Source organism: Oncorhynchus gorbuscha, linkage group LG02 (genome assembly GCF_021184085.1).
Source record: "Oncorhynchus gorbuscha isolate QuinsamMale2020 ecotype Even-year linkage group LG02, OgorEven_v1.0, whole genome shotgun sequence".
NCBI classification, from domain to species: domain Eukaryota; kingdom Metazoa; phylum Chordata; class Actinopteri; order Salmoniformes; family Salmonidae; genus Oncorhynchus; species Oncorhynchus gorbuscha.
This window is the reverse complement of record NC_060174.1, coordinates 14400871-14421461: the sequence shown is the minus strand read 5'-3', so window position 1 is coordinate 14421461 and position 20591 is coordinate 14400871. Positions and strand designations below refer to the sequence as shown.

The following is a 20591-nucleotide window of genomic DNA, read 5'->3' as shown; positions in this document are numbered from 1 at the left end:
GTGTGCAAAGCTTCCATCAAGGCAAAGGGTGGCTAAAATCTAAAATATATTTGGATTTGTTTAACACTTTTTTTGGTTACTACAGGATTCACTATTACTATATACTACTATGTCTTCACTATTATTCTGTGTCCAAACTTTTTGAATTGTACTATATAGTGTATCTTCCCTTTTGAAGCTGGTCACCAGTGTATTTACTCTAAGTGAATTGTGTGTGTATGTGTGTGTGTGTGTGCGCACACTGTGCAGGTGAATGGCTTGCTTTTCTGTGTGTCTGCCCGTGCAGGAGATAGAACACCTCTGTGTGTTATTGTGTTCATGATAACTTAAGGGAATGTCCTGTACGCTACGTGTGAATTGTGTTTGTGTCGCTGAACGTGCTTTTACTTGTATCTCTGTCTACAGGTAAACGCGGTGCAGCTGTACGGCAAGTCGAGGCGCGAGGCGGTGGCGTTCCTTCGTGAGGTTCCCCCTCCCTTCACCCTAGTGTGCTGCAGACACCTGACAGAGGAGAACTCAGACTACCAGCATGACCGGGACGATAAGTGGCGCTCGCCCAGCACTGCTGCCAGCCTCTCTGAGGTCAGGACACACATTCAGATGGTCACACACGTGCACATACACACGCTCACATATGTAAGCATGCACACACATGTACACACACACATGCGTATGATAGCCATGCTGCATGTCCTTCTAGATGGAAGCCAAGCTGTCTTCTGTATGGGTTAGTCAGGCATACCGCCGAGACCCTACTGGTGACCAGCTTCAGGTATGCTACTCTATAATTTCACTGCAGTGCTGACACTTACTGGACAGCTTACTGTGTGTAACATAGCCAATGACGGTTGCCAGGTGACAGTCTGTGTTGTAGCATGATGTACTGCAGTACAAGACATATCTGTTTTTATCTGGTAAAGATGTTCTGGAATCTAAAATATCCTGTCTTAACCGTGTTCATTTTTCACCCAGCAGGACCGAGCCACCCTAAAGGAGATCTCAGAGGAGGACCGAGCCACCCTGAAGGAGATCTCAGAGGAGGACCGAGCCACCCTGAAGGAGATCTCAGAGGAGGACCGAGCCACCCTGAAGGAGATCTCAGAGGAGGACCGAGCCACCCTGAAGGAGATCTCAGAGGAGGACCAAGCCACCCTGAAGGAGATCACAGAGGAGGAGCAAGTGCCCACATGGAATGAAGAGGGAGAGCTGGCTCTGTGGTCCCCAGACATCCAGTTGTTGGAGCTGGAGAAGAGAGAGAGAGGCCTGGGCTTCAGCATACAAGACTACCAGGTAGGGAGAGAGAGGCCTGGGCTTCAGCATCCTAGACTACCAGGTAGGGAGAGAGAGAGAGAGAGAGGCCTGGGCTTCAGCATCCTAGACTACCAGGTAGGGAGAGAGACGCCTGGGCTTCAGCATCCTAGACTACCAGGTAGGGAGAGGGAGACGCATGGGCTTGAAAAGTTGAAACAGAATAGGAAAATAAGCGCGTTTTATTGTCGTCCCTCCCTATTTTTCATTTTGGTGCCTAATCAACACGCCCCGACCAAAGCCTTCCCCCTCGGCAGGTTCTCTTCAGGGATTGGGGGATGCAACAGGAGGAGGGAAAATAAGCTAATGAAATTCCGCTTGTCTTTTCTCCTATAGTCCGATCGGAAAAGGAAGTATGCACGACCTTGTCACATGTCATCGAGTAAGGGACAACAAAAGGAAACAGTCTGTAGTTGTGCTTGGCAAGGGGCCGCGGTGTTGCCTGGAGCTGGGCCAACTGGAGCTGGGCCAACCGCCCAACATCACACACGTCAGACACAGGCACCCAGCTCCATATCAGTTCATTGTGACTGGAAACTTTTTGCCCCCTTTCTGATTTTCTCTATTTTTGCATATTTTTGATTCTGAATGTTATCAGATCTTCAACCAAAACCTATTAGATAAATGGAACCTGAGTTTATTTGTAAAGATAAGTATACTTCATTTAAAATAAATCATTTCTTAATAAATTAAATAAGTATTTAATTGTTGTTATTTGTTCACTCAGGTTCCTTTTACCTAATATTAGATTTAGGTTGAAGATCTGGCAAAACATTTGGTATAATAAAAAAAAAATGAAAAGTAGAGAAAATTATAAAGGGGCAAGTACTTTTCAAAACAACAACAACAACTAACAATACAAACAGAACACTCACCTGCTAACAATACAAAACAGAACACTCGCCCGCTAACGATACAAACGGAGCACTCGCCCGCTAACGATACAAACGGAGCACTCGCCCGCTAACGATACAAACGGAGCACTCGCCCGCTAACGATACAAACGGAGCACTCGCCCGCTAACGATACAAACGGAGCACTCGCCCGCTAACGATACAAACGGAACACTCGCCCGCTAACGATACAAACGGAACACTCGCCCGCTAACGATACAAACGGAACACTCGCCCGCTAACGATACAAACGGAGCACTCGCCCGCTAACGATACAAACGGAGCACTCGCCCGCTAACGATACAAACGGAGCACTCGCCCGCTAACGATACAAACGGAGCACTCGCCCGCTAACGATACAAACGGAACACTCGCCCGCTAACGATACAAACGGAGCACTCGCCCGCTAACGATACAAACGGAGCACTCGCCCGCTAACGATACAAACGGAACACTCGCCCGCTAACGATACAAACGGAGCACTCGCCCGCTAACGATACAAACGGAGCACTCGCCGCTAACGATACAAACGGAGCACTCGCCCGCTAACGATACAAACGGAACACTCGCCCGCTAACGATACAAACGGAGCACTCGCCCGCTAACGATACAAACGGAACACTCGCCCGCTAACGATACAAACGGAACACTCGCCCGCTAACGATACAAACGGAACACTCGCCCGCTAACGATACAAACGGAACACTCGCCCGCTAACGATACAAACGGAACACTCGCCCGCTAACGATACAAACGGAACACTCGCCCGCTAACGATACAAACGGAACACTCGCCCGCTAACGATACAAACGGAACACTCGCCCGCTAACGATACAAACGGAACACTCGCCCGCTAACGATACAAACGGAACACTCGCCCGCTAACGATACAAACGGAACACTCGCCCGCTAACGATACAAACGGAACACTCGCCCGCTAACGATACAAACGGAACACTCGCCCGCTAACGATACAAACGGTGTCTTCATGTTGGGCACCATTGGCAGCAGAAAGGATGCATCGTTAACCTTTATTTCTTAGTGTTAAAATAAAAGTCACAACGAAAGTTAAGGCACATCATCACCTCATAACTATTACCAAGAGTCGTTCAGGAATGAGTGAAGTCAGAAAGAACGAAGTCGCTCACAAATGAACTAAAGGCAGAATCCATAGGACTACAGTGCCTTCAGAAAGTAGTCATACCTCTCAACTTATTTCACTTATTGGCCTAGTATTTGGTGTCACTATGTACCTCATCGTTGTGATTGTCTAGCTCTTTTTCTCATTGCTTTAGTTTGCAACAAGCTTGAAAACACAAAGACAACTGAAATACGCAGCATTGGAGAAATAGGACATTTAAAAAGTATTATTCATATTGTCCCAATTTCTATCATTTATAGATGGCATTGAACAGATAAGACAAGACACAAGATTAGATGAGAGATTCAAGGAAGATGGGAAAGATTGTTGTGAACAAGTCAGAATTGCAGAGGCTTTATATGAAGGGTTTAATGGATTGTTTGTGAATGTGTTATGGGGCCCCTTGTGTTTAAGAACAACTGTATCCTGGGGCCTTGAATCCTTAAATATAGGCATAGCTTCACCTCGAACACCTCTATTTCTACTCTCTCTCCCTCCTTTCCTACTCCACTCCTCTTCTCCTCCTTCCCTCTCTCCCTCCTTTCCTACTCTACTCCACTCCTCTTCTCCTCCTTCCCTCTCTCCCTCCTTTCCTACTCTACTCCACTCCTCTTCTCCTCCTTCCCTCTCTCCCTCTCCTCCTCCTTCACTCACTCTCTCCCTCCTCTCCTCCTTCCCTCTCTCCCTCCTCTCCTCCTCCAGCCCTCTCCCCCTCCTCTCCTCCTCCAGCCCTCTCCCCCTCCTTTCGTCCTCCAGTCCACTCTCCCTCCTCTCTTCATCCTCTGTCTCTCCCTCCTCTCCTCCTCCACCGATCTCTCTCTCTCTCTCTCTCTCTCTCTCTCTCTCTTCTGTCCCTCTTGCCCTCCCCTCCTCCATTCCTCTCTCCCTCCTCTCCTCCATTCCTCTCTCCCTCCTCTCCTCCATTCCTCTCTCCCTCCTCTCCTCCATTCCTCTCTCCCTCCTCTCCTCCTTCCCTCTCTCCCTCCTCTCCTCCTCCTTCCCTCTCTCCCTCCTCTCCTCCTCCAGCCCTCTCTCCCTCCTCTCCTCCTCCTTCCCTCTCTCCCTCCTCTCCTCCTCCTTCCCTCTCTCCCTCCTCTCCTCCTCCAGCCCTCTCTCCCTCGTTTCGTCCTCCAGTCCACTCTCCCTCCTCTCTTCATCCTCCGTCTGTCTCTCCCTCCTCTCCTCCTCCACCTCTCTCTCTCTCCTCCATTCCTCTCTCTCTCTCCTCCATTCTTCTCTCCCTCCTCTCCTCCATTCCTCTCTCCTCCATTCCTCTCTCCCTCCTCTCCTCCTCCAGCCCTCTCTCCCTCCTTTCGTTCTCCAGTCCACTCTCCCTCCTCTCTTCATCCTCCGTCCGTCTCTCCTCCTCCACTGATCTCTCTCTCTCTCTCTCTCTCTTCCGTCCCTCTTGCCCTCCCCTCCTCCATTCCCCCCTCTCTCTCTCTCTCTCTCTCTCTGTTTCTCTCTCTCTTCCGTCCCTCTTGCCCTCCCCTCCTCCAGCCCTCTCTCCCTCCTTTCATTCTCCAGTCCACTCTCCCTCCTCTCTTCATCCTCCGTCCGTCTCTCCTCCTCCACTGATCTCTCTCTCTCTCTCTTCCGTCCCTCTTGCCCTCCCCTCCTCCATTCCTCTCATAGTTAGTGTCGGTCTTGCCTTATCACTCTCTCTTTGTCTTTTGCAGTCTCTCCTTCCCTGTTCTCTCTCCCCCTCCTTCCCTGTTCCTCTCCCCCTCCTTCCCTGTTCTCTCTCCCTCTCCTTCCCTGTTCTCTCCCTCTCCTTCCCTGTTCTTTCTCCCTCTCCTTCCCTGTTCTTTCTCCCTCTCCTTCCCTGTTCTCTCTCCCTCTCCTTCCCTGTTCTTTCTCCCTCTCCTTCCCTGTTCTTTCTCCCTCTCCTTCCCTGTTCTCTCTCCCTCTCCTTCCCTGTTCTCTCTCCCCCTCCTTCCCTGTTCTCTCTCCCCCTCCTTCCCTGTTCTTTCTCTCTCTCTCTCCTTGCCTGTTCTTTCTCTCTCTCTCTCCTTGCCTGTTCTTTCTCTCTCTCTCTCCTTCCCTGTTCTTTCTCTCTCTCTCTCCTTGCCTGTTCTTTCTCTCTCTCTCTCCTTGCCTGTTCTTTCTCTCTCTCTCTCCTTGCCTGTTCTCTCTCTCCCTCTCTCTCTCTCTCTCCTTGCCTGTTCTCGCTCTCTCCTTCCCTGTTCTCTCTCTCGCTCGCTCTCCTTCCCTGTTCTCTCTCTCGCTCGCTCTCCTTCCCTGTTCTCTCTCTCGCTCGCTCTCCTTCCCTGTTCTCTCTCTCGCTCTCTCTCCTTCTCTGTTCTCTCTCTCGCTCTCTCTCCTTCCCTGTTCTCTCTCTCTCGCTCTCTCTCCTTCCCTGTTCTCGCTCGCTCTCCTTCCCCGTTCTCTCTCTCGCGCTCTCGCTCCTTCCCCGTTCTTTCTCTCGCTTTCTCTCCTTCCCCGTTCTTTCTCTCCTTCCCCGTTCTCTCTCTCGCTCTCTCTCCTTCCCCGTTCTCTCTCTCCCTCCCTGTTCTCTCTCTCGCTCTCTCTCCCTCCCTGTTCTCTCTCTCGCTCTCTCTCCTTCCCCGTTCTCTCTCTCGCTCTCTCTCCTTCCCCGTTCTCTCTCTCGCTCTCTCTCCTTCCCCGTTCTCTCTCTCCCTCCCTGTTCTCTCTCTCGCTCTCTCTCCTTCCCCGTTCTTTCTCTCGCTCTCTCTCCTTCCCCGTTCTCTCTCTCTCTCTCTCCTTCCCCGTTCTCTCTCTCTCTCTCTCTCTCCTTCCCCGTTCTCTCTCTCGCTCTCTCTCCTTCCCCGTTCTCTCTCTCGCTCTCTCCCCTTCCCTGTTCTTTCTCTCTCTCTCCTTGCCTGTTCTTTCTCTCTCTCTCTCCTTGCCTGTTCTTTCTCTCTCTCTCCTTGCCTGTTCTTTCTCTCGCTCTCTCCTTGCCTGTTCTTTCTCTCTCTCTCTCCTTGCCTGTTCTCTCTCTCGCTCGCTCTCCTTCCCTGTTCTCTCTCTCTCTCTCCTTCCCTGTTCTCTCTCTCTCTCTCCTTCCTTCCCTGTTCTCGCTCTCTCTCCTTCCCTGTTCTCTCTCTCTCTCTCTCTCTCTCTCTCTCTCTCGCTCTCTCTCCTTCCCCGTTCTCTCTCTCCTTCCCCGTTCTTTCTCTCGCTCTCTCTCCTTCCCTGTTCTCTCTCTCTCTCTCCTTCCCTGTTCTCTCTCTCTCTCTCTCGCTCTCTCTCCTTCCCTGTTCTCTCTCTCTCTCTCGCTCTCTCTCCTTCCCTGTTCTCTCTCTCTTTCTCTCGCTCTCTCTCCTTCCCTGTTCTCTCTCTCTCTCCTTCCCTGTTCTCTCTCTCTCTCCTTCCCTGTTCTCTCTCTCTCTCTCCTTCCCCGTTCTCTCTCTCCTTCCCCGTTCTCTCTCTCGCTCTCTCTCCTTCCCCGTTCTTTCTCTCGCTCTCTCTCCTTCCCTGTTCTCTCTCTCTCTCTCTCCTTCCCTGTTCTCTCTCTCTCTCTCCTTCCCTGTTCTCTCTCTCGCTCTCTCTCCTTCCCTGTTCTCTCTCTCACTCTCTCTCTCTCTCTCGCTCTCTCTCCTTCCCCGTTCTCTCTCTCCTTCCCCGTTCTCTCTCTCGCTCTCTCTCCTTCCCCGTTCTCTCTCTCGCTCTCTCTCCTTCCCTGTTCTCTCTCTCGCTCTCTCTCCTTCCCTGTTCTCTCTCTCTCGCTCGCTCTCTCTCCTTCCCTGTTCTCGCTCGCTCTCCTTCCCTGTTCTCTCTCTCGCTCGCTCTCCTTCCCTGTTCTCTCTCTCGCTCTCTCTCCTTCCCCGTTCTTTCTCTCGCTTTCTCTCCTTCCCCGTTCTCTCTCTCGCTCTCTCTCCTTCCCTGTTCTCTCTCTCTCTCTCGCTCTCTCTCCTTCCCTGTTCTCTCTCTCTCTCGCTCTCTCTCCTTCCCTGTTCTCTCTCTCTCTCGCTCTCTCTCCTTCCCAGTTCTCTCTCTCTCGCTCTCTCTCCTTCCCTGTTCTCTCTCTCTCTCGCTCTCTCTCCTTCCCTGTTCTCTCTCTCGCTCTCTCCCCTTCCCCGTTCTCTCTCTCCTTCCCCGTTCTCTCTCTCGCTCTCTCTCCTTCCCTGTTCTCTCTCTCTCTCTCGCTCTCTCTCCTTCCCCGTTCTCTCTCTCCTTCCCCGTTCTTTCTCTCGCTCTCTCTCCTTCCCTGTTCTCTCTCTCTCTCTCTCGCTCTCTCTCCTTCCCTGTTCTCTCTCTCTCTCTCCTTCCCTGTTCTCTCTCTCTCGCTCGCTCTCCTTCCCTGTTCTCTCTCTCGCTCTCTCTCCTTCCCCGTTCTTTCTCTCGCTCTCTCTCCTTCCCCGTTCTCTCTTTCCTTCCCCGTTCTCTCTCTCGCGCTCTCCCCTTCCCAGTTCTTTCTCTCGCTCTCTCTCCTTCCCAGTTCTCTCTCTCGCTCTCTCTCCTTCCCTGTTCTCTCTCTCGCTCTCTCTCCTTCCCTGTTCTCTCTCTCTCTCTCTCCCCTTCCCTGTTCTCTCTCTCTCTCTCGCTCTCTCTCCTTCCCTGTTCTCTCTCTCTCTCTCGCTCTCTCTCCTTCCCTGTTCTCTCTCTCTCTCTCTCTCTCTCGCTCTCTCTCCTTCCCTGTTCTCTCTCTCTCTCGCTCTCTCTCCTTCCCTGTTCTCTCTCTCTCTCGCTCTCTCTCCTTCCCTGTTCTCTCTCTCGCTCTCTCCCCTTCCCCGTTCTCTCTCTCCTTCCCCGTTCTTTCTCTCGCTCTCTCTCCTTCCCTGTTCTCTCTCTCTCTCCTTCCCCGTTCTCTCTCTCGCTCTCTCTCCTTCCCCGTTCTCTCTCTCGCTTTCTCTCCTTCCCTGTTCTCTCTCTCTCTCTCGCTCTCTCTCCTTCCCCGTTCTCTCTCTCCTTCCCCGTTCTCTCTCTCGCTCTCTCTCCTTCCCCGTTCTTTCTCTCGCTCTCGCTCCTTCCCTGTTCTCTCTCTCTCTCCTTCCCTGTTCTCTCTCTCTCTCTCTCTCTCCTTCCCCGTTCTCTCTCGCTCTCTCTCCTTCCCCGTTCTTTCTCTCGCTCTCTCTCCTTCCCTGTTCTCTCTCTCTCTCTCCTTCCCTGTTCTCTCTCTCTCTCATTCCCTGTTCTTTCTCTCGCTCTATCTCCTTCCCTGTTCTCTCTCTCTCTCGCTCTCTCTCCTTCCCTGTTCTCTCTCTCTCTCGCTCTCTCTCCTTCCCTGTTCTCTCTCTCTCTCGCTCTCTCTCCTTCCCTGTTCTCTCTCTCTCTCGCTCTCTCTCCTTCCCTGTTCTCTCTCTCGCTCTCTCCCCTTCCCCGTTCTCTCTCTCCTTCCCCGTTCTTTCTCTCGCTCTCTCTCCTTCCCTGTTCTCTCTCTCTCTCTCTCCTTCCCCGTTCTCTCTCTCGCTCTCTCTCCTTCCCCGTTCTCTCTCTCGCTTTCTCTCCTTCCCTGTTCTCTCTCTCTCTCTCTCTCTCGCTCTCTCTCCTTCCCCGTTCTCTCTCTCCTTCCCCGTTCTCTCTCTCGCTCTCTCTCCTTCCCCGTTCTTTCTCTCGCTCTCTCTCCTTCCCCGTTCTTTCTCTCTCTCTCTCTCCTTCCCTGTTCTCTCTCTCTCTCTCTCCTTCCCCGTTCTCTCTCTCGCTCTCTCTCCTTCCCCGTTCTCTCTCTCGCTTTCTCTCCTTCCCTGTTCTCTCTCTCTCTCTCGCTCTCTCTCCTTCCCCGTTCTCTCTCTCCTTCCCCGTTCTCTCTCTCCTTCCCCGTTCTCTCTCTCCTTCCCCGTTCTCTCTCTCGCTCTCTCTCCTTCCCCGTTCTCTCTCTCGCTCTCTCTCCGTCCCCGTTCTTTCTCTCGCTCTCTCTCCTTCCCTGTTCTCTCTCTCTCTCTCCTTCCCTGTTCTCTCTCTCTCTCTCCTTCCCTGTTCTTTCTCTCGCTCTCTCTCCTTCCCTGTTCTCTCTCTCGCTCTCTCTCCTTCCCTGTTCTCTCTCTCTCTCTCTCGCTCTCTCTCCTTCCCCGTTCTCTCTCTCCTTCCCCGTTCTCTCTCTCCTTCCCCGTTCTCTCTCTTGCTCTCTCTCCTTCCCTGTTCTTTCTCGCTCTCTTCTAATCCATCTCTCACTGCAAGCCAAGGCAGGCTGCCCTGGGCGAGAGGGTGAATTGATTTTTCAGATCTGTATGAGTATCCGTTAGAGGCTTTAGGCTGATGAGACTGAATGGGATCCACTGTGCAGTCTGCAGCACCATTGTCTGTCGACACACTCTGGGCTGTAGTCTGCAGTACAGGAGGCTCTGTTTGTCTGTCTGCTGAACGAAGGTTGGGGTCAGCAGCAACAGACACATACACACAAATAATCACACAAACTATCCCCGCACAGTTCAATATAGTGCACAATACATTCAGCACACAATTTATGCCCCTAGGGCTATCGTTCGTTACGTGTTTAATTAGTACACACTGTTGTAAAAGGTTTTGCAACGGCATACGAAAATAAATGTTTCTTATTGGACGCTTTCCGTTTCCCAGGACAGTACAACTTCATTCTTTTAAATGTATGGAACGAACCTCATCATAGTGAGACGTCATGTCATATGGCATTACACCACGACCAGCGGCTGCATCCCGGACACTTCTGAGGTCATTCACTAGAAACATCACTCCGGGAGAAGCAGAAAGACCCAAATAACAGTGTCTAGCTTCGCTGAGACAGCATGTTACGGTTGTCGTAAGAACCGGGACCAAGGCGCAGCGGATATTGAGTTCCACATATTTATTCCAAAGTGAAACATAAGCCAAAATAATAAATCAAATAAACAAACAACGGAACGTGACTACGTGGTGGACAAACACAGAATAATATCCCACAAACACAGGTGGGAAAAATAGCTACTTAAATATGATCCCCAATTAGTGACAATCATTCACCAACATAGGAAACATAAACTGGAACACAACATAGAAATGATAAACTAGAAAACCCCCTAGTCACGCCCTGACCTACTACACCATAGAGAACCAAGGGCTCTCTATGGTCGGCGTGACACAGCAAGCGTGTTTTAAAGGCGTGACGGGGATCAGAGCTAACGATAGTGGGGAGGAGGGACCCCTCACCGGCACCTCTTAATGGAGATAAATGGCGGGGGGTGCGCTTTTCAAACGGCCGTTTGGCGCAGTGGGCCCAGGCTTAGTTTTACTTCAGTGGTATCAGGTTTGACCCAGCTCTTCTTACGACCCAGACATTTAAAAGTCCTTATTCTCTTGTTCTCCCCATTTATTTGACTGAGTGGCGTAATCCATGATGTCATAGGATTTCTTTCTCTGTAAAGGATCTTGATTGAGGACCCTGTGTGTGCGTGTGCGTGTGCGCGTGCGTGTGCGTGTGCAGCTGAAAGTGTGTGTTTTGCGTTCATTTGTTCAGTATCACTTGTTCCAATTAGGGATCAAAGGTCAACCTACTGTTTTGAAATCCTTTTACACACTATGACCTGTATGTTGTTGGCATTGGTCTGTTCATTTCTATATGATGCAGACATTGCAAAAGTGCACTTTGTAAATAATTCCATAGGACCAAATATTTGAGACAAAAGGGAAGCCCTTTGTAGTCTGTGACTAGAGCCAAATGTTGTGTCTCAAATGGCACCATCTTCCCTATGTACTCCACTCCTTAGGGAATAGGGTGCCATTTGGGACTCAGACAAAATAACTGTACTTCAGACCTTGTCATAAACCAATGCTATGTTTAGTTTAGTTCTCCCTATATAAATCAGTGTGTGGCTACGTTCCCTTTGTTGGGACAAATGTACATTATCTATATGCCAAAATAAATCACTGGGAGAAGTAAGAAACAGAGAATTCAGTCTGAAACGGAATCCATTTTGAATTTTCGACCGGCAGTTGAAAAATAGCCTCACATGCACATCAATACAGCGTTTAGTTCAGGACAAACATAAATCATCCTCTGTATTTGTTATTACTTAATTATACAGTTTTTACTGTAGCTCCGGTAGATGTTATTTACGTGAGTGGTCGACTGGTAAATCGCTGAGTAAGTTAGAATGCACCAATTTGTAAGTCGCTCTGGATAAGAGCGTCTGCTAAATGACTTAAATGTAAATGTAGATTGAATTGGATGACGATGGACATTAAAACGCATTGCTAAGCAGATGGCTTCGTCACACACTGCAATGATAAACAGTAGTCCTAAGCACAGATCTAGGATCAGATAACCTAGCCCTAAAGTCTAGCCTTAACTTTTAGGTAGGAGGATTAGATCTGAACCTTGGTCAGTCGTTAGGGGCAGCTGCTACGTTATTAAGTGTGGCTGTCGGGATGTTATGAAACAGGTTCCCAGCATACACATATCAGGGATGTTGGAGGAGGTGTGCGTGTGCGTGTGCGTGTGCGTGTGCGTGTGCGTGTGCGTGTGCGTGTGCGTGTGCGTGTGTGTGTGTGTGTGTGTGTGTGTGTGTGTGTGTGTGTGTGTGTGTCCCTCTGTCTGTGTGTGTGTGTCTCCCTCTGTCTGTGTGTGTGTGTCTCCCTCTGTCTGTGTGTGTGTGTGTGTGTGTCTCCCTCTGTCTGTGTGTGTGTCTCCCTCTGTCTGTGTGTGTGTCTCCCTCTGTCTGTGTGTGTGTGTCTCCCTCTGTCTGTGTGTGTGTGTCTCCCTCTGTCTGTGTGTGTGTGTCTCCCTCTGTCTGTGTGTGTGTGTCTCCTTCTGTCTGTGTGTGTGTGTGTCTCCTTCTGTCTGTGTGTGTGTGTGTGTCTCCCTCTGTCTGTGTGTGTGTGTGTGTGTGTGTCTCCCTGTGTGTGTGTGTGTGTGTGTGTGTGTGTGTGTGTGTGTGTGTGTGTGTGTGTGTGTGTGTGTGTGTGTGTGTGTGTGTGTGTGTGTGTGTGTGTGTGTGTGTGTGTGTGTGTGTGTCCCTCTGTCTGTCTGTGTGTGTGTGTGTGTGTGTGTCCCTCTGTCTGTCTGTGTGTGTGTGTGTCCCTCTGTCTGTGTGTGTGTGTGTGTGTGTGTGTGTGTGTGTGTGTGTGTGTGTGTGTGTGTGTGTGTGTGTGTGTGTGTGTGTGTCCCTCTGTCTGTGTGTGTGTGTGTCTCCCTCTGTCTGTGTGTGCCAGGGTTTCTGTCAGAAAGTGTTAATTTACTGGACATTAGACAAACCGTAAGCATTGGTTGCGTAACCTGATTAGGACATCCACCCACGGTGCTCAGAATGACAGAAGATTATTGTCTTTCATATTAACAGAACATGCAAGTCGAGGATGCAACAATTTGCAGTCCTTCCTACCCAATTCTGTTCCTATCCAATTCTGTTCCTATCCAATTCTGTTCCTACCCAATTCTGTTCCTACCCAATTCTGTTCCTACCCAATTCTGTTCCTACCCAATTCTGTTCCTACCCAATTCTGTTCCTACCCAATTCTGTTCCTATCCAATTCTGTTCCTATCCAATTCTGTTCCTATCCAATTCTGTTCCTATCCAATTCTGTTCCTACCCAATTCTGTTCCTACCCAATTCTGTTCCTACCCAATTCTGTTCCTATCCAATTCTGTTCCTATCCAATTCTGTTCCTATCCAATTCTGTTCCTACCCAATTCTGTTCCTACCCAATTCTGTTCCTACCCAATTCTGTTCCTACCCAATTCTGTTCCTACCCAATTCTGTTCCTACCCAATTCTGTTCCTACCCAATTCTGTTCCTACCCAATTCTGTTCCTACCCAATTCTGTTCCTATCCAATTCTGTTCCTACCCAATTGTGACTCCAATGCTTCCCACGGTTGAGTGTGATAAATCTAGCACCTGCTACCATACTCCGTTCAAAGGCACTTACAGCGCATTCGGAAAGTATTCAGACTCCTTGACTTTTTCCCACATTTTGTTACGTTACAGCCTTATTCTAAAATGGATGCAATTCTTTTTTTCAGTCATCAATCTATACACAATGCCCCATAAGAACAAAGCAAGAAAAAGTCTGCAGAGAACCTTCCCAAATACAGGTGTGCCAAGCTTAGAGCATCATTCCCCAAAAGACTAGAGGCTTTAATCTGCCAAAGGTGCCTCAACAAAGTAATGAATAAAGGGTCTGAATAAATATCTAAAAACATGTTTTTGCTTTGTTATTATGGAGTGTTGTGTGTAGATTGATGAGGGATTATTTAAAACGATTCAAATTCAATTAGAATGAGGCTGTAACATAACAAAATGTGGAACAAGTCAAGGGGTCTGAATCATTTCAGGATGCTCTGTAAATCTTTTGTCTTTCCCATTCACCCTCTGAATGGCACACAATCACAATCCATGTCTCAATTGTCTCGAGGCTTAACAGTCCTTCTTTAACCCGTCTCCTCCCCTTTATCTACACTGATTGAAGTGGATTTAACGTGAGGTATTAATATGGATTCATAGCTTTCCCCATGAATTTACCTGGTCTGTCATGGAAAGGGCCGTTGTTCCTAATGTTTTGTACACTGTGTCCTGTGGATTCACGCCCCTTAACTTTTTCCACATTTTGTTGTGTTACGGCCTGAATTTAAATGGATTTAAATTGAGATTGTGTATTGCCTCCCGAGTGGCGCAGTGGTTTAAGGCACTACAGATCCTGGTTCAATCCCAGGCTGTGTTGCAGCCAGCCGCGACCGGGTGACCCATGACGCGGCGCACAATTGGCCCAGCATCGTCCGGGTTACGGGAGGGTTTGGCCAGCCGGCTTATCCTTGTCCAATCACATTCTAGCGACTCCTGTGGCGGGCCGGGGCGCAGTGCACGCTGACACGGTCGCCAGGTGTATGGTGTTTCCTCCAACACATTGGTGCGGTTGGCTTCCGGGTTAAGTGGGCATTGTGTCAAGAAGCAGTGTGGCTTGGCGGAGTTGTGTTTCAGAGGACGCACGGCTCTCGACCTTCGCCTCCGTACGGGAGTTGCAGCGATGGGACAAGACTTTAACTACCAATTGGATATCATGAAATTGGGTAGAAAAGGGGGATATTTAAATTTTAAAAAATACAAATACATTAACATATTTTTAAATAATTGATTGTGTCACTGGCCTACACACACAGGACATTGAAAGTTTCTGAGTGACCTAGTTACAGTTTTGACTGCTGTTGGCTTGAGAATCTATGACAAGACTTACAAAATGGCTAACGAGCAGTGATCAACAACCAACTTGACAGATCTTGAAGAATTTAAAAAAGAATAATGTGCAAATATTGTACAATCCAGGTGTGCCAAGTCTTAGAGACAAAAAACCTCACAGCTCTAATTCTGAAATGTGTTGACTCAATGGAGTGAAAAGGTGATTCTGAAATGTGTTGACTCAATGGAGTGAATACTTATGGTACTGAATGGAGTGAATACTTATGGTACTGAATGGAGTGAATACTTATGGTACTCAATGGAGTGAATACTTATGGTACTGAATGGAGTGAATACTTATGGTACTGAATGGAGTGAAAAAGGGAATAAGGGGCCATTTATAGGGCAGAGGCGTAATGTTCCTTCTCCCCTTTGGTGAAGCAAAAGGTTTCATCTCAAACACCTTCGCCAAATGGTCCAGTTCAAAGGCCTAACTGGGATCTTAGCTAGCCGCTCTGCTTATCTCGTTTTCGGTCACTGCTAGTGGCTAGGTCATCCACCACGTTCCACTCAGAGAACACTCAGCCTATTACTGTGTCCCAAATGGGCCCCTATTCGCTACGTAGTGTACTACTTTTGACCAGAGGGAATAGGAGGACCATGTGGAACTCTTTGTTCTCCTCCTGAGACCAGAACAAAAAACAAACCCAAAGAGACATCCAGGCTGAGATGGATGAGAGAAGGAGAGAGCGAGAGAGGAGATGAATAGAGCGAGAGAGCAAGAGTTCCAGGAATTGCGCTGAGAGAGATTTGCAGACGAGCTGAAGCGTTGCCTACGCAGAGACACGGGCGGACAGAGAGACAGTAGTGGAGCAGACAGTCGGACAGAGAGACAGTAGTGGAGCAGACAGTCGGACAGACAGACAGTAGTGGAGCAGACAGTCGGACAGACAGACAGTAGTGGAGCAGACAGTCGGACAGACAGAGACAGTAGTGGAGCAGACAGTCGGACAGACAGACAGTAGTGGAGCAGACAGTCGGACAGACAGACAGTAGTGGAGCAGACAGTCGGACAGAGAGACAGTAGTGGAGCAGAAAGTCGGACAGACAGACAGTAGTGGAGCAGACAGTCGGACAGACAGACAGTAGTGGAGCAGACAGTCGGACAGACAGACAGTAGTGGAACAGACAGTCGGACAGAGAGACAGTAGTGGAGCAGACAGTCGGACAGAGAGACAGTAGTGGAGCAGACAGTCGGACAGAGAGACAGTAGTGGAGCAGACAGTCGGACAGACAGACAGTAGTGGAGCAGAAAGTCGGACAGACAGACAGTAGTGGAGCAGAAAGTCGGACAGACAGACAGTAGTGGAGCAGACAGTCGGACAGACAGACAGTAGTGGAGCAGACAGTTGGACAGAGAGACAATAGTGGAGCAGAAAGTCAGACAGACAGTAGTGGAGCAGAAAGTCGGACAGACAGACAGTAGTGGAGCAGACAGTCGGACAGACAGACAGTAGTGGAGCAGACAGTCGGACAGACAGACAGTAGTGGAGCAGACAGTCGGACAGACAGACAGTAGTGGAGCAGACAGTCGGACAGACAGAAAGTAGTGGAGCAGATAGTAGTGGAGCAGACAGTCGGACAGACAGACAGTAGTGGAGCAGACAGTCGGACAGACAGACAGTAGTGGAACAGACAGTCGGACAGACAGACAGTAGTGGAGCAGACAGTCGGACAGACAGACAGTAGTGGAGCAGACAGTCGGACAGACAGACAGTAGTGGAGCAGACAGTCGGACAGACAGACAGTAGTGGAGCAGATAGTAGTGGAGCAGACAGTCGGACAGACAGACAGTAGTGGAGCAGACAGTCGGACAGACAGACAGTAGTGGACCAGACAGTCGGACAGACAGACAGTAGTGGACCAGACAGTCGGACAGACAGACAGTAGTGGACCAGACAGTCGGACAGACAGACAGTAGTGGAACAGACAGTCGGACAGACAGACAGTGGTGGACCAGACAGTCGGACAGACAGCTCCAGTTTGACCATCTGTCAGTCTTACATCATGGCCCACCGTCTCACTACTTCCACCACAGCCCCACTTTTCTCCACACGGAGGCCCTGGCTGGAACACACAGCCTATGGCCCATACTCAAGAGCTGGGACAATAAACCCAAAATGAAAACGACCATACCGATCACCTAAGCAGGCATTTTTCTGATTATAGTTCTTCAGCTCTTCTCATGCTTTTCTTATGTACACACAGTGAAAACCTTCTGCAATTTAGCCCAATTTCTCCCTTTCACTGTAGAGAAAATTGCATCACCCAGCACCATAAACCCCACTGCTGACGTTGTCATTGGCTACGTCCCAAATGGACTGTCCCAAATGGCACCCTATTCAATTCATAGTGAAGTGCACTTCATGGGTAGTAGGGTGCAATTTGAGATTCAACCATTCTTTTTGAATCATAACTGACCTCAAGGTTGTTACATGGAAAGCAGCTGTTCCCTTTACAGAACCCCCCTCTAAACCCCTCCAACCCGATGAGACACTATTTTATATAGAGCCTTAAATCTCCTGCGCACTCCAGCAGAAACATAAATAAGAAATGTCCGATTTATTTCAAACTGACAGGCTTGAGAATCCATATTGGATGCGATGGGCTCGCCGTGCCGCGGCCGGCAGTTTCTCTCACTCTCTCTCTGTCCCTCGCTCCCTCTCACTCTCTCTCACTCTCTTTCCCTCTCTCCCTCTCGCTTTCTCTCTGTCCCTCTCTCTCTGTCCCTCTCGCTCTTTCTGTCCCTCTCTCCCTCTCGCTTTCTCTCTGTCCATCTCTCACTCTCTCTCTTTCTGTCCCTCTCTCCCTCTCGCTTTCTCTCTGTCCCTCTCTCTCTCTCTCTCTCTCTCTCTCTCTCTCTCTCTCTCTCTCTCTCTCTCTCTCTCTCTCTCTCTCTCTCTCTCGCTCCCTCTCACTCTCTCTCTGTCCCTCTCACTCTCTCTCTGTCCCTCTCACTCTTTCTGTCCCTCTCACTCTTTCTGTCCCTCTGTCCCTCTCGCTCTCTCTGTCCCTCTCGCTCTCTCTGTCCCTCTCTCCCTCTCACTCTCTCTCTGTCCCTCTCGCTCTCTCTGTCCCTCTCTCCCTCTCACTTTCTCTCTGTCCCTCTCGCTCTCTCTGTCCCTCTCTCCCTCTCACTCTCTCTCTGTCCCTCTCGCTCTTTCTGTCCCTCGCTCCCTCTCGCTTTCTCTCTCTCGCTCTCTCTCTGTCCCTCTCGCTCTTTCTGTCCCTCGCTCCCTCTCACTCTCTCTCTCTCTCTCTCTCTCTCTCTCTCTGTCCTCGCTCCCTCTCACTCTCTCTCTGTCCCTCTCACTCTTTCTGTCCCTCTGTCCCTCTCGCTCTCTCTGTCCCTCTCTCCCTCTCACTCTCTCTCTGTCCCTCTCGCTCTTTCTGTCCCTCGCTCCCTCTCGCTTTCTCTCTCTCACTTTCTCTCTGTCCCTCTCGCTCTTTCTGTCCCTCGCTCGCTCCCTTTCTCTCTGTCTTCGCTCTCTCTGTCTCTGTCGCTCTCTCTGTCCTCTGTCTCTGTCCTTCTCGCTCTCTCTGTCCCTCTCTCTCTCTCTGTCCCTCTCTCTCCCTCTCTGTCCCTCTCTCTCCCTCTCTGTCCCTCTCTCTCCCTCTCTGTCCCTCTCTCTCCCTCTCTGTCCCTCTCTCTCCCTCTCTGTCCCTCTCTCTCCCTCTGTCGCTCTTTTTCATTGACATGCTATGTTGCCAACTGTGGGCCCTAGTCCCCCCCCACACACACACACACAAAAACTCAACCCCGCGTCCCATTCCGTACTTTAAGAGCCACTCTGCTGACATCTCCGGCCCTGTGGGGGGTGTGTGCGTTTCTTGTGTGTGTTTTCTTTGTGTGTGCGTGCCTGTGTGTGTGTGTGACTGGGGTGAGGCGAAGTGAGGTGAATCACTCTTGGCTGAAACGCCGGAGCAGGACAATGTGTCCTATGTCTCTGGAAAGGACCAGCTGGAGTACAACTTACTTGTATACAAGTACAAATACCCCCTTCTTCTTCATCCTCTACCTCTTCTTCTTCTTCTTCATCCTCTACTTCTTCTTCTTCTTCTTCCTCTACTTCTTCTTCTTCTTCATCCTCTACTTCTTCTTCTTCTTCATCCTCTACTTCTTCTTCTTCTTCATCCTCTACTTCTTCTTCTTCATCCTCTACTTCTTCTTCTTCATCATCTACTTCTTCTTCTTCTTCATCCTCTACCTCTTCTTCTTCATCCTCTACTTCTTCTTCTTCTTTCTTCTTCTTCTTCATCATCTACTTCTTCTTCTTCTTCATCCTCTTCTTCTTCTTCTTCATCCTCTACTTCTTCATCTACTTCTTCTTCTTCTTCATCCTCTACCTCTTCTTCTTCTTCTTCATCCTCTACTTCTTCTTCTTCATCCTCTACCTCTTCTTCTTCTTCTTCATCCTCTACCTCTTCTTCTTCTTCTTCATCCTCTACTTCTTCTTCTTCTTCTTCATCCTCTACTTCTTCTTCTTCTTCATCTCTCTTCTTCTTCTTTCTTCTCCTCTACTTCTTCTTCTTCTTCATCCTCTACTTCTTCTTCTTCTTCATCCTCTACTTCTTCTTCTTCTTCATCCTCTACTTCTTCTTCTTCTTCATCCTCTACTTCTTCTTCTTCATCATCTACTTCTTCTTCTTCTTCATCATCTACTTCTTCTTCTTCTTCATCCTCTACCTCTTCTTCTTCATCCTCTACTTCTTCTTCTTCTTCATCCTCTACTTCTTCTTCTTCTTCATCCTCTACTTCTTCTTCTTCTTCTTCATCCTCTACTTCTTCTTCATCCTCTACTTCTTCTTCTTCTTCATCCTCTACTTCTTCATCCTCTACTTCTTCTTCTTCATCCTCTACTTCTTCTTCTTCATCCTCTACTTCTTCTTCTTCATCCTCTACCTCTTCTTCTTCTTCATCCTCTACTTCTTCTTCTTCTTCATCCTCTACTTCTTCTTCTTCTTCATCCTCTACTTCTTCTTCTTCTTCATCCTCTACTTCTTCATCCTCTACTTACATTTTACATTTAAGTCATTTAGCAGACGCTCTTATCCAGAGCGACTTCTTCTTCTTCATCCTCTACTTCTTCTTCTTCATCTACTTCTTCTTCATCCTCTACCTCTTCTTCTTCTTCATCCTCTACTTCTTCTTCCTCATCCTCTACTTCTTCTTCCTCATCCTCTACTTCTTCTTCCTCATCCTCTACTTCTTCTTCTTCTTCATCCTCTACTTCTTCTTCTTCATCTACTTCTTCTTCATCCTCTACCTCTTCTTCATCCTCTACCTCTTCTTCTTCTTCATCCTCTACTCTTCTTCTTCTTCTTCATCCTCTACTTCTTCATCATCTACTTCTTCTTCTTCATCATCTACTTCTTCTTCTTCTTCATCCTCTACTTCTTCTTCTTCATAATCTACTTCTTCTTCTTCATCCTCTACTTCTTCTTCTTCATCCTCTACTTCATCCTCTGCTTCCTCTTCATCCTCTTCATTCTTCATCCTCTTCTTCTTCTTCATTCTCTACTTCTTCTTCTTCTTCATTCTCTACTTCTTCTTCTTCTTCATTCTCTACTTCTTCTTCTTCTTCATCCTCTACTTCATCCTCTGCTTCCTCTTCATCCTCTTCTTCTTCATCCTCTGCTTCCTCTTCATCCTCTGCTTCCTCTTCTTCTTCTTCATTCTCTACTTCTTCTTCTTCTTCATCATTCTCTACTTCTTCTTCTTCTTCATCCTCTACTTCATCCTCTGCTTCCTCTTCATCCGCTTCTTCTTCATCTTCTTCTTCATCCTCTGCTTCTTCTTCTTCTTCTTCTTCTTCTTCTTCATCCTCTTCCTTCTTCATCCTCTTCTTCATCCTCTGCTTCCTTCATGATCCTCTTCATCCTCTTCTTCTTCTTCATTCTCTGCTTCTTCTTCTTCTTCTTCATCCTCTACTTCGCCGTTACACTGGATCCCAGTGTTTGCGTTCTCCTTTCCAGCAGCCTCAGTTCTCCTCTTCCCCTAAATCCACTCACTCACTCACTCACTCACTCACTCACTCACTCACTCACGCTCGCTCTTCTCTCACATCTCTCACCTCTCTCTCTCACATCTCTCACCTCTCTCTCTCACATCTCTCAACAATCGCTCTCACCTCTCTCTTTAAATTTCAATTCAATTTGTTTTA

General features: G+C 48.8%; 1 protein-coding gene across 1 annotated transcript in view; it reads left to right on the top strand.

Moving 5' to 3' along the window:
• LOC123997587 (multiple PDZ domain protein-like) overlaps positions 1-20591 on the top strand; it is a 230892-nt gene that overhangs the window by 45825 nt on the left and 164476 nt on the right. Inside the window, exons 13-15 of the mRNA XM_046301983.1 lie at positions 406-582; positions 701-772; positions 973-1290. Coding sequence (XP_046157939.1) covers positions 406-582; positions 701-772; positions 973-1290 — 567 coding nt within the window. The remainder of the gene's footprint in view (positions 1-405; positions 583-700; positions 773-972; positions 1291-20591) is intronic.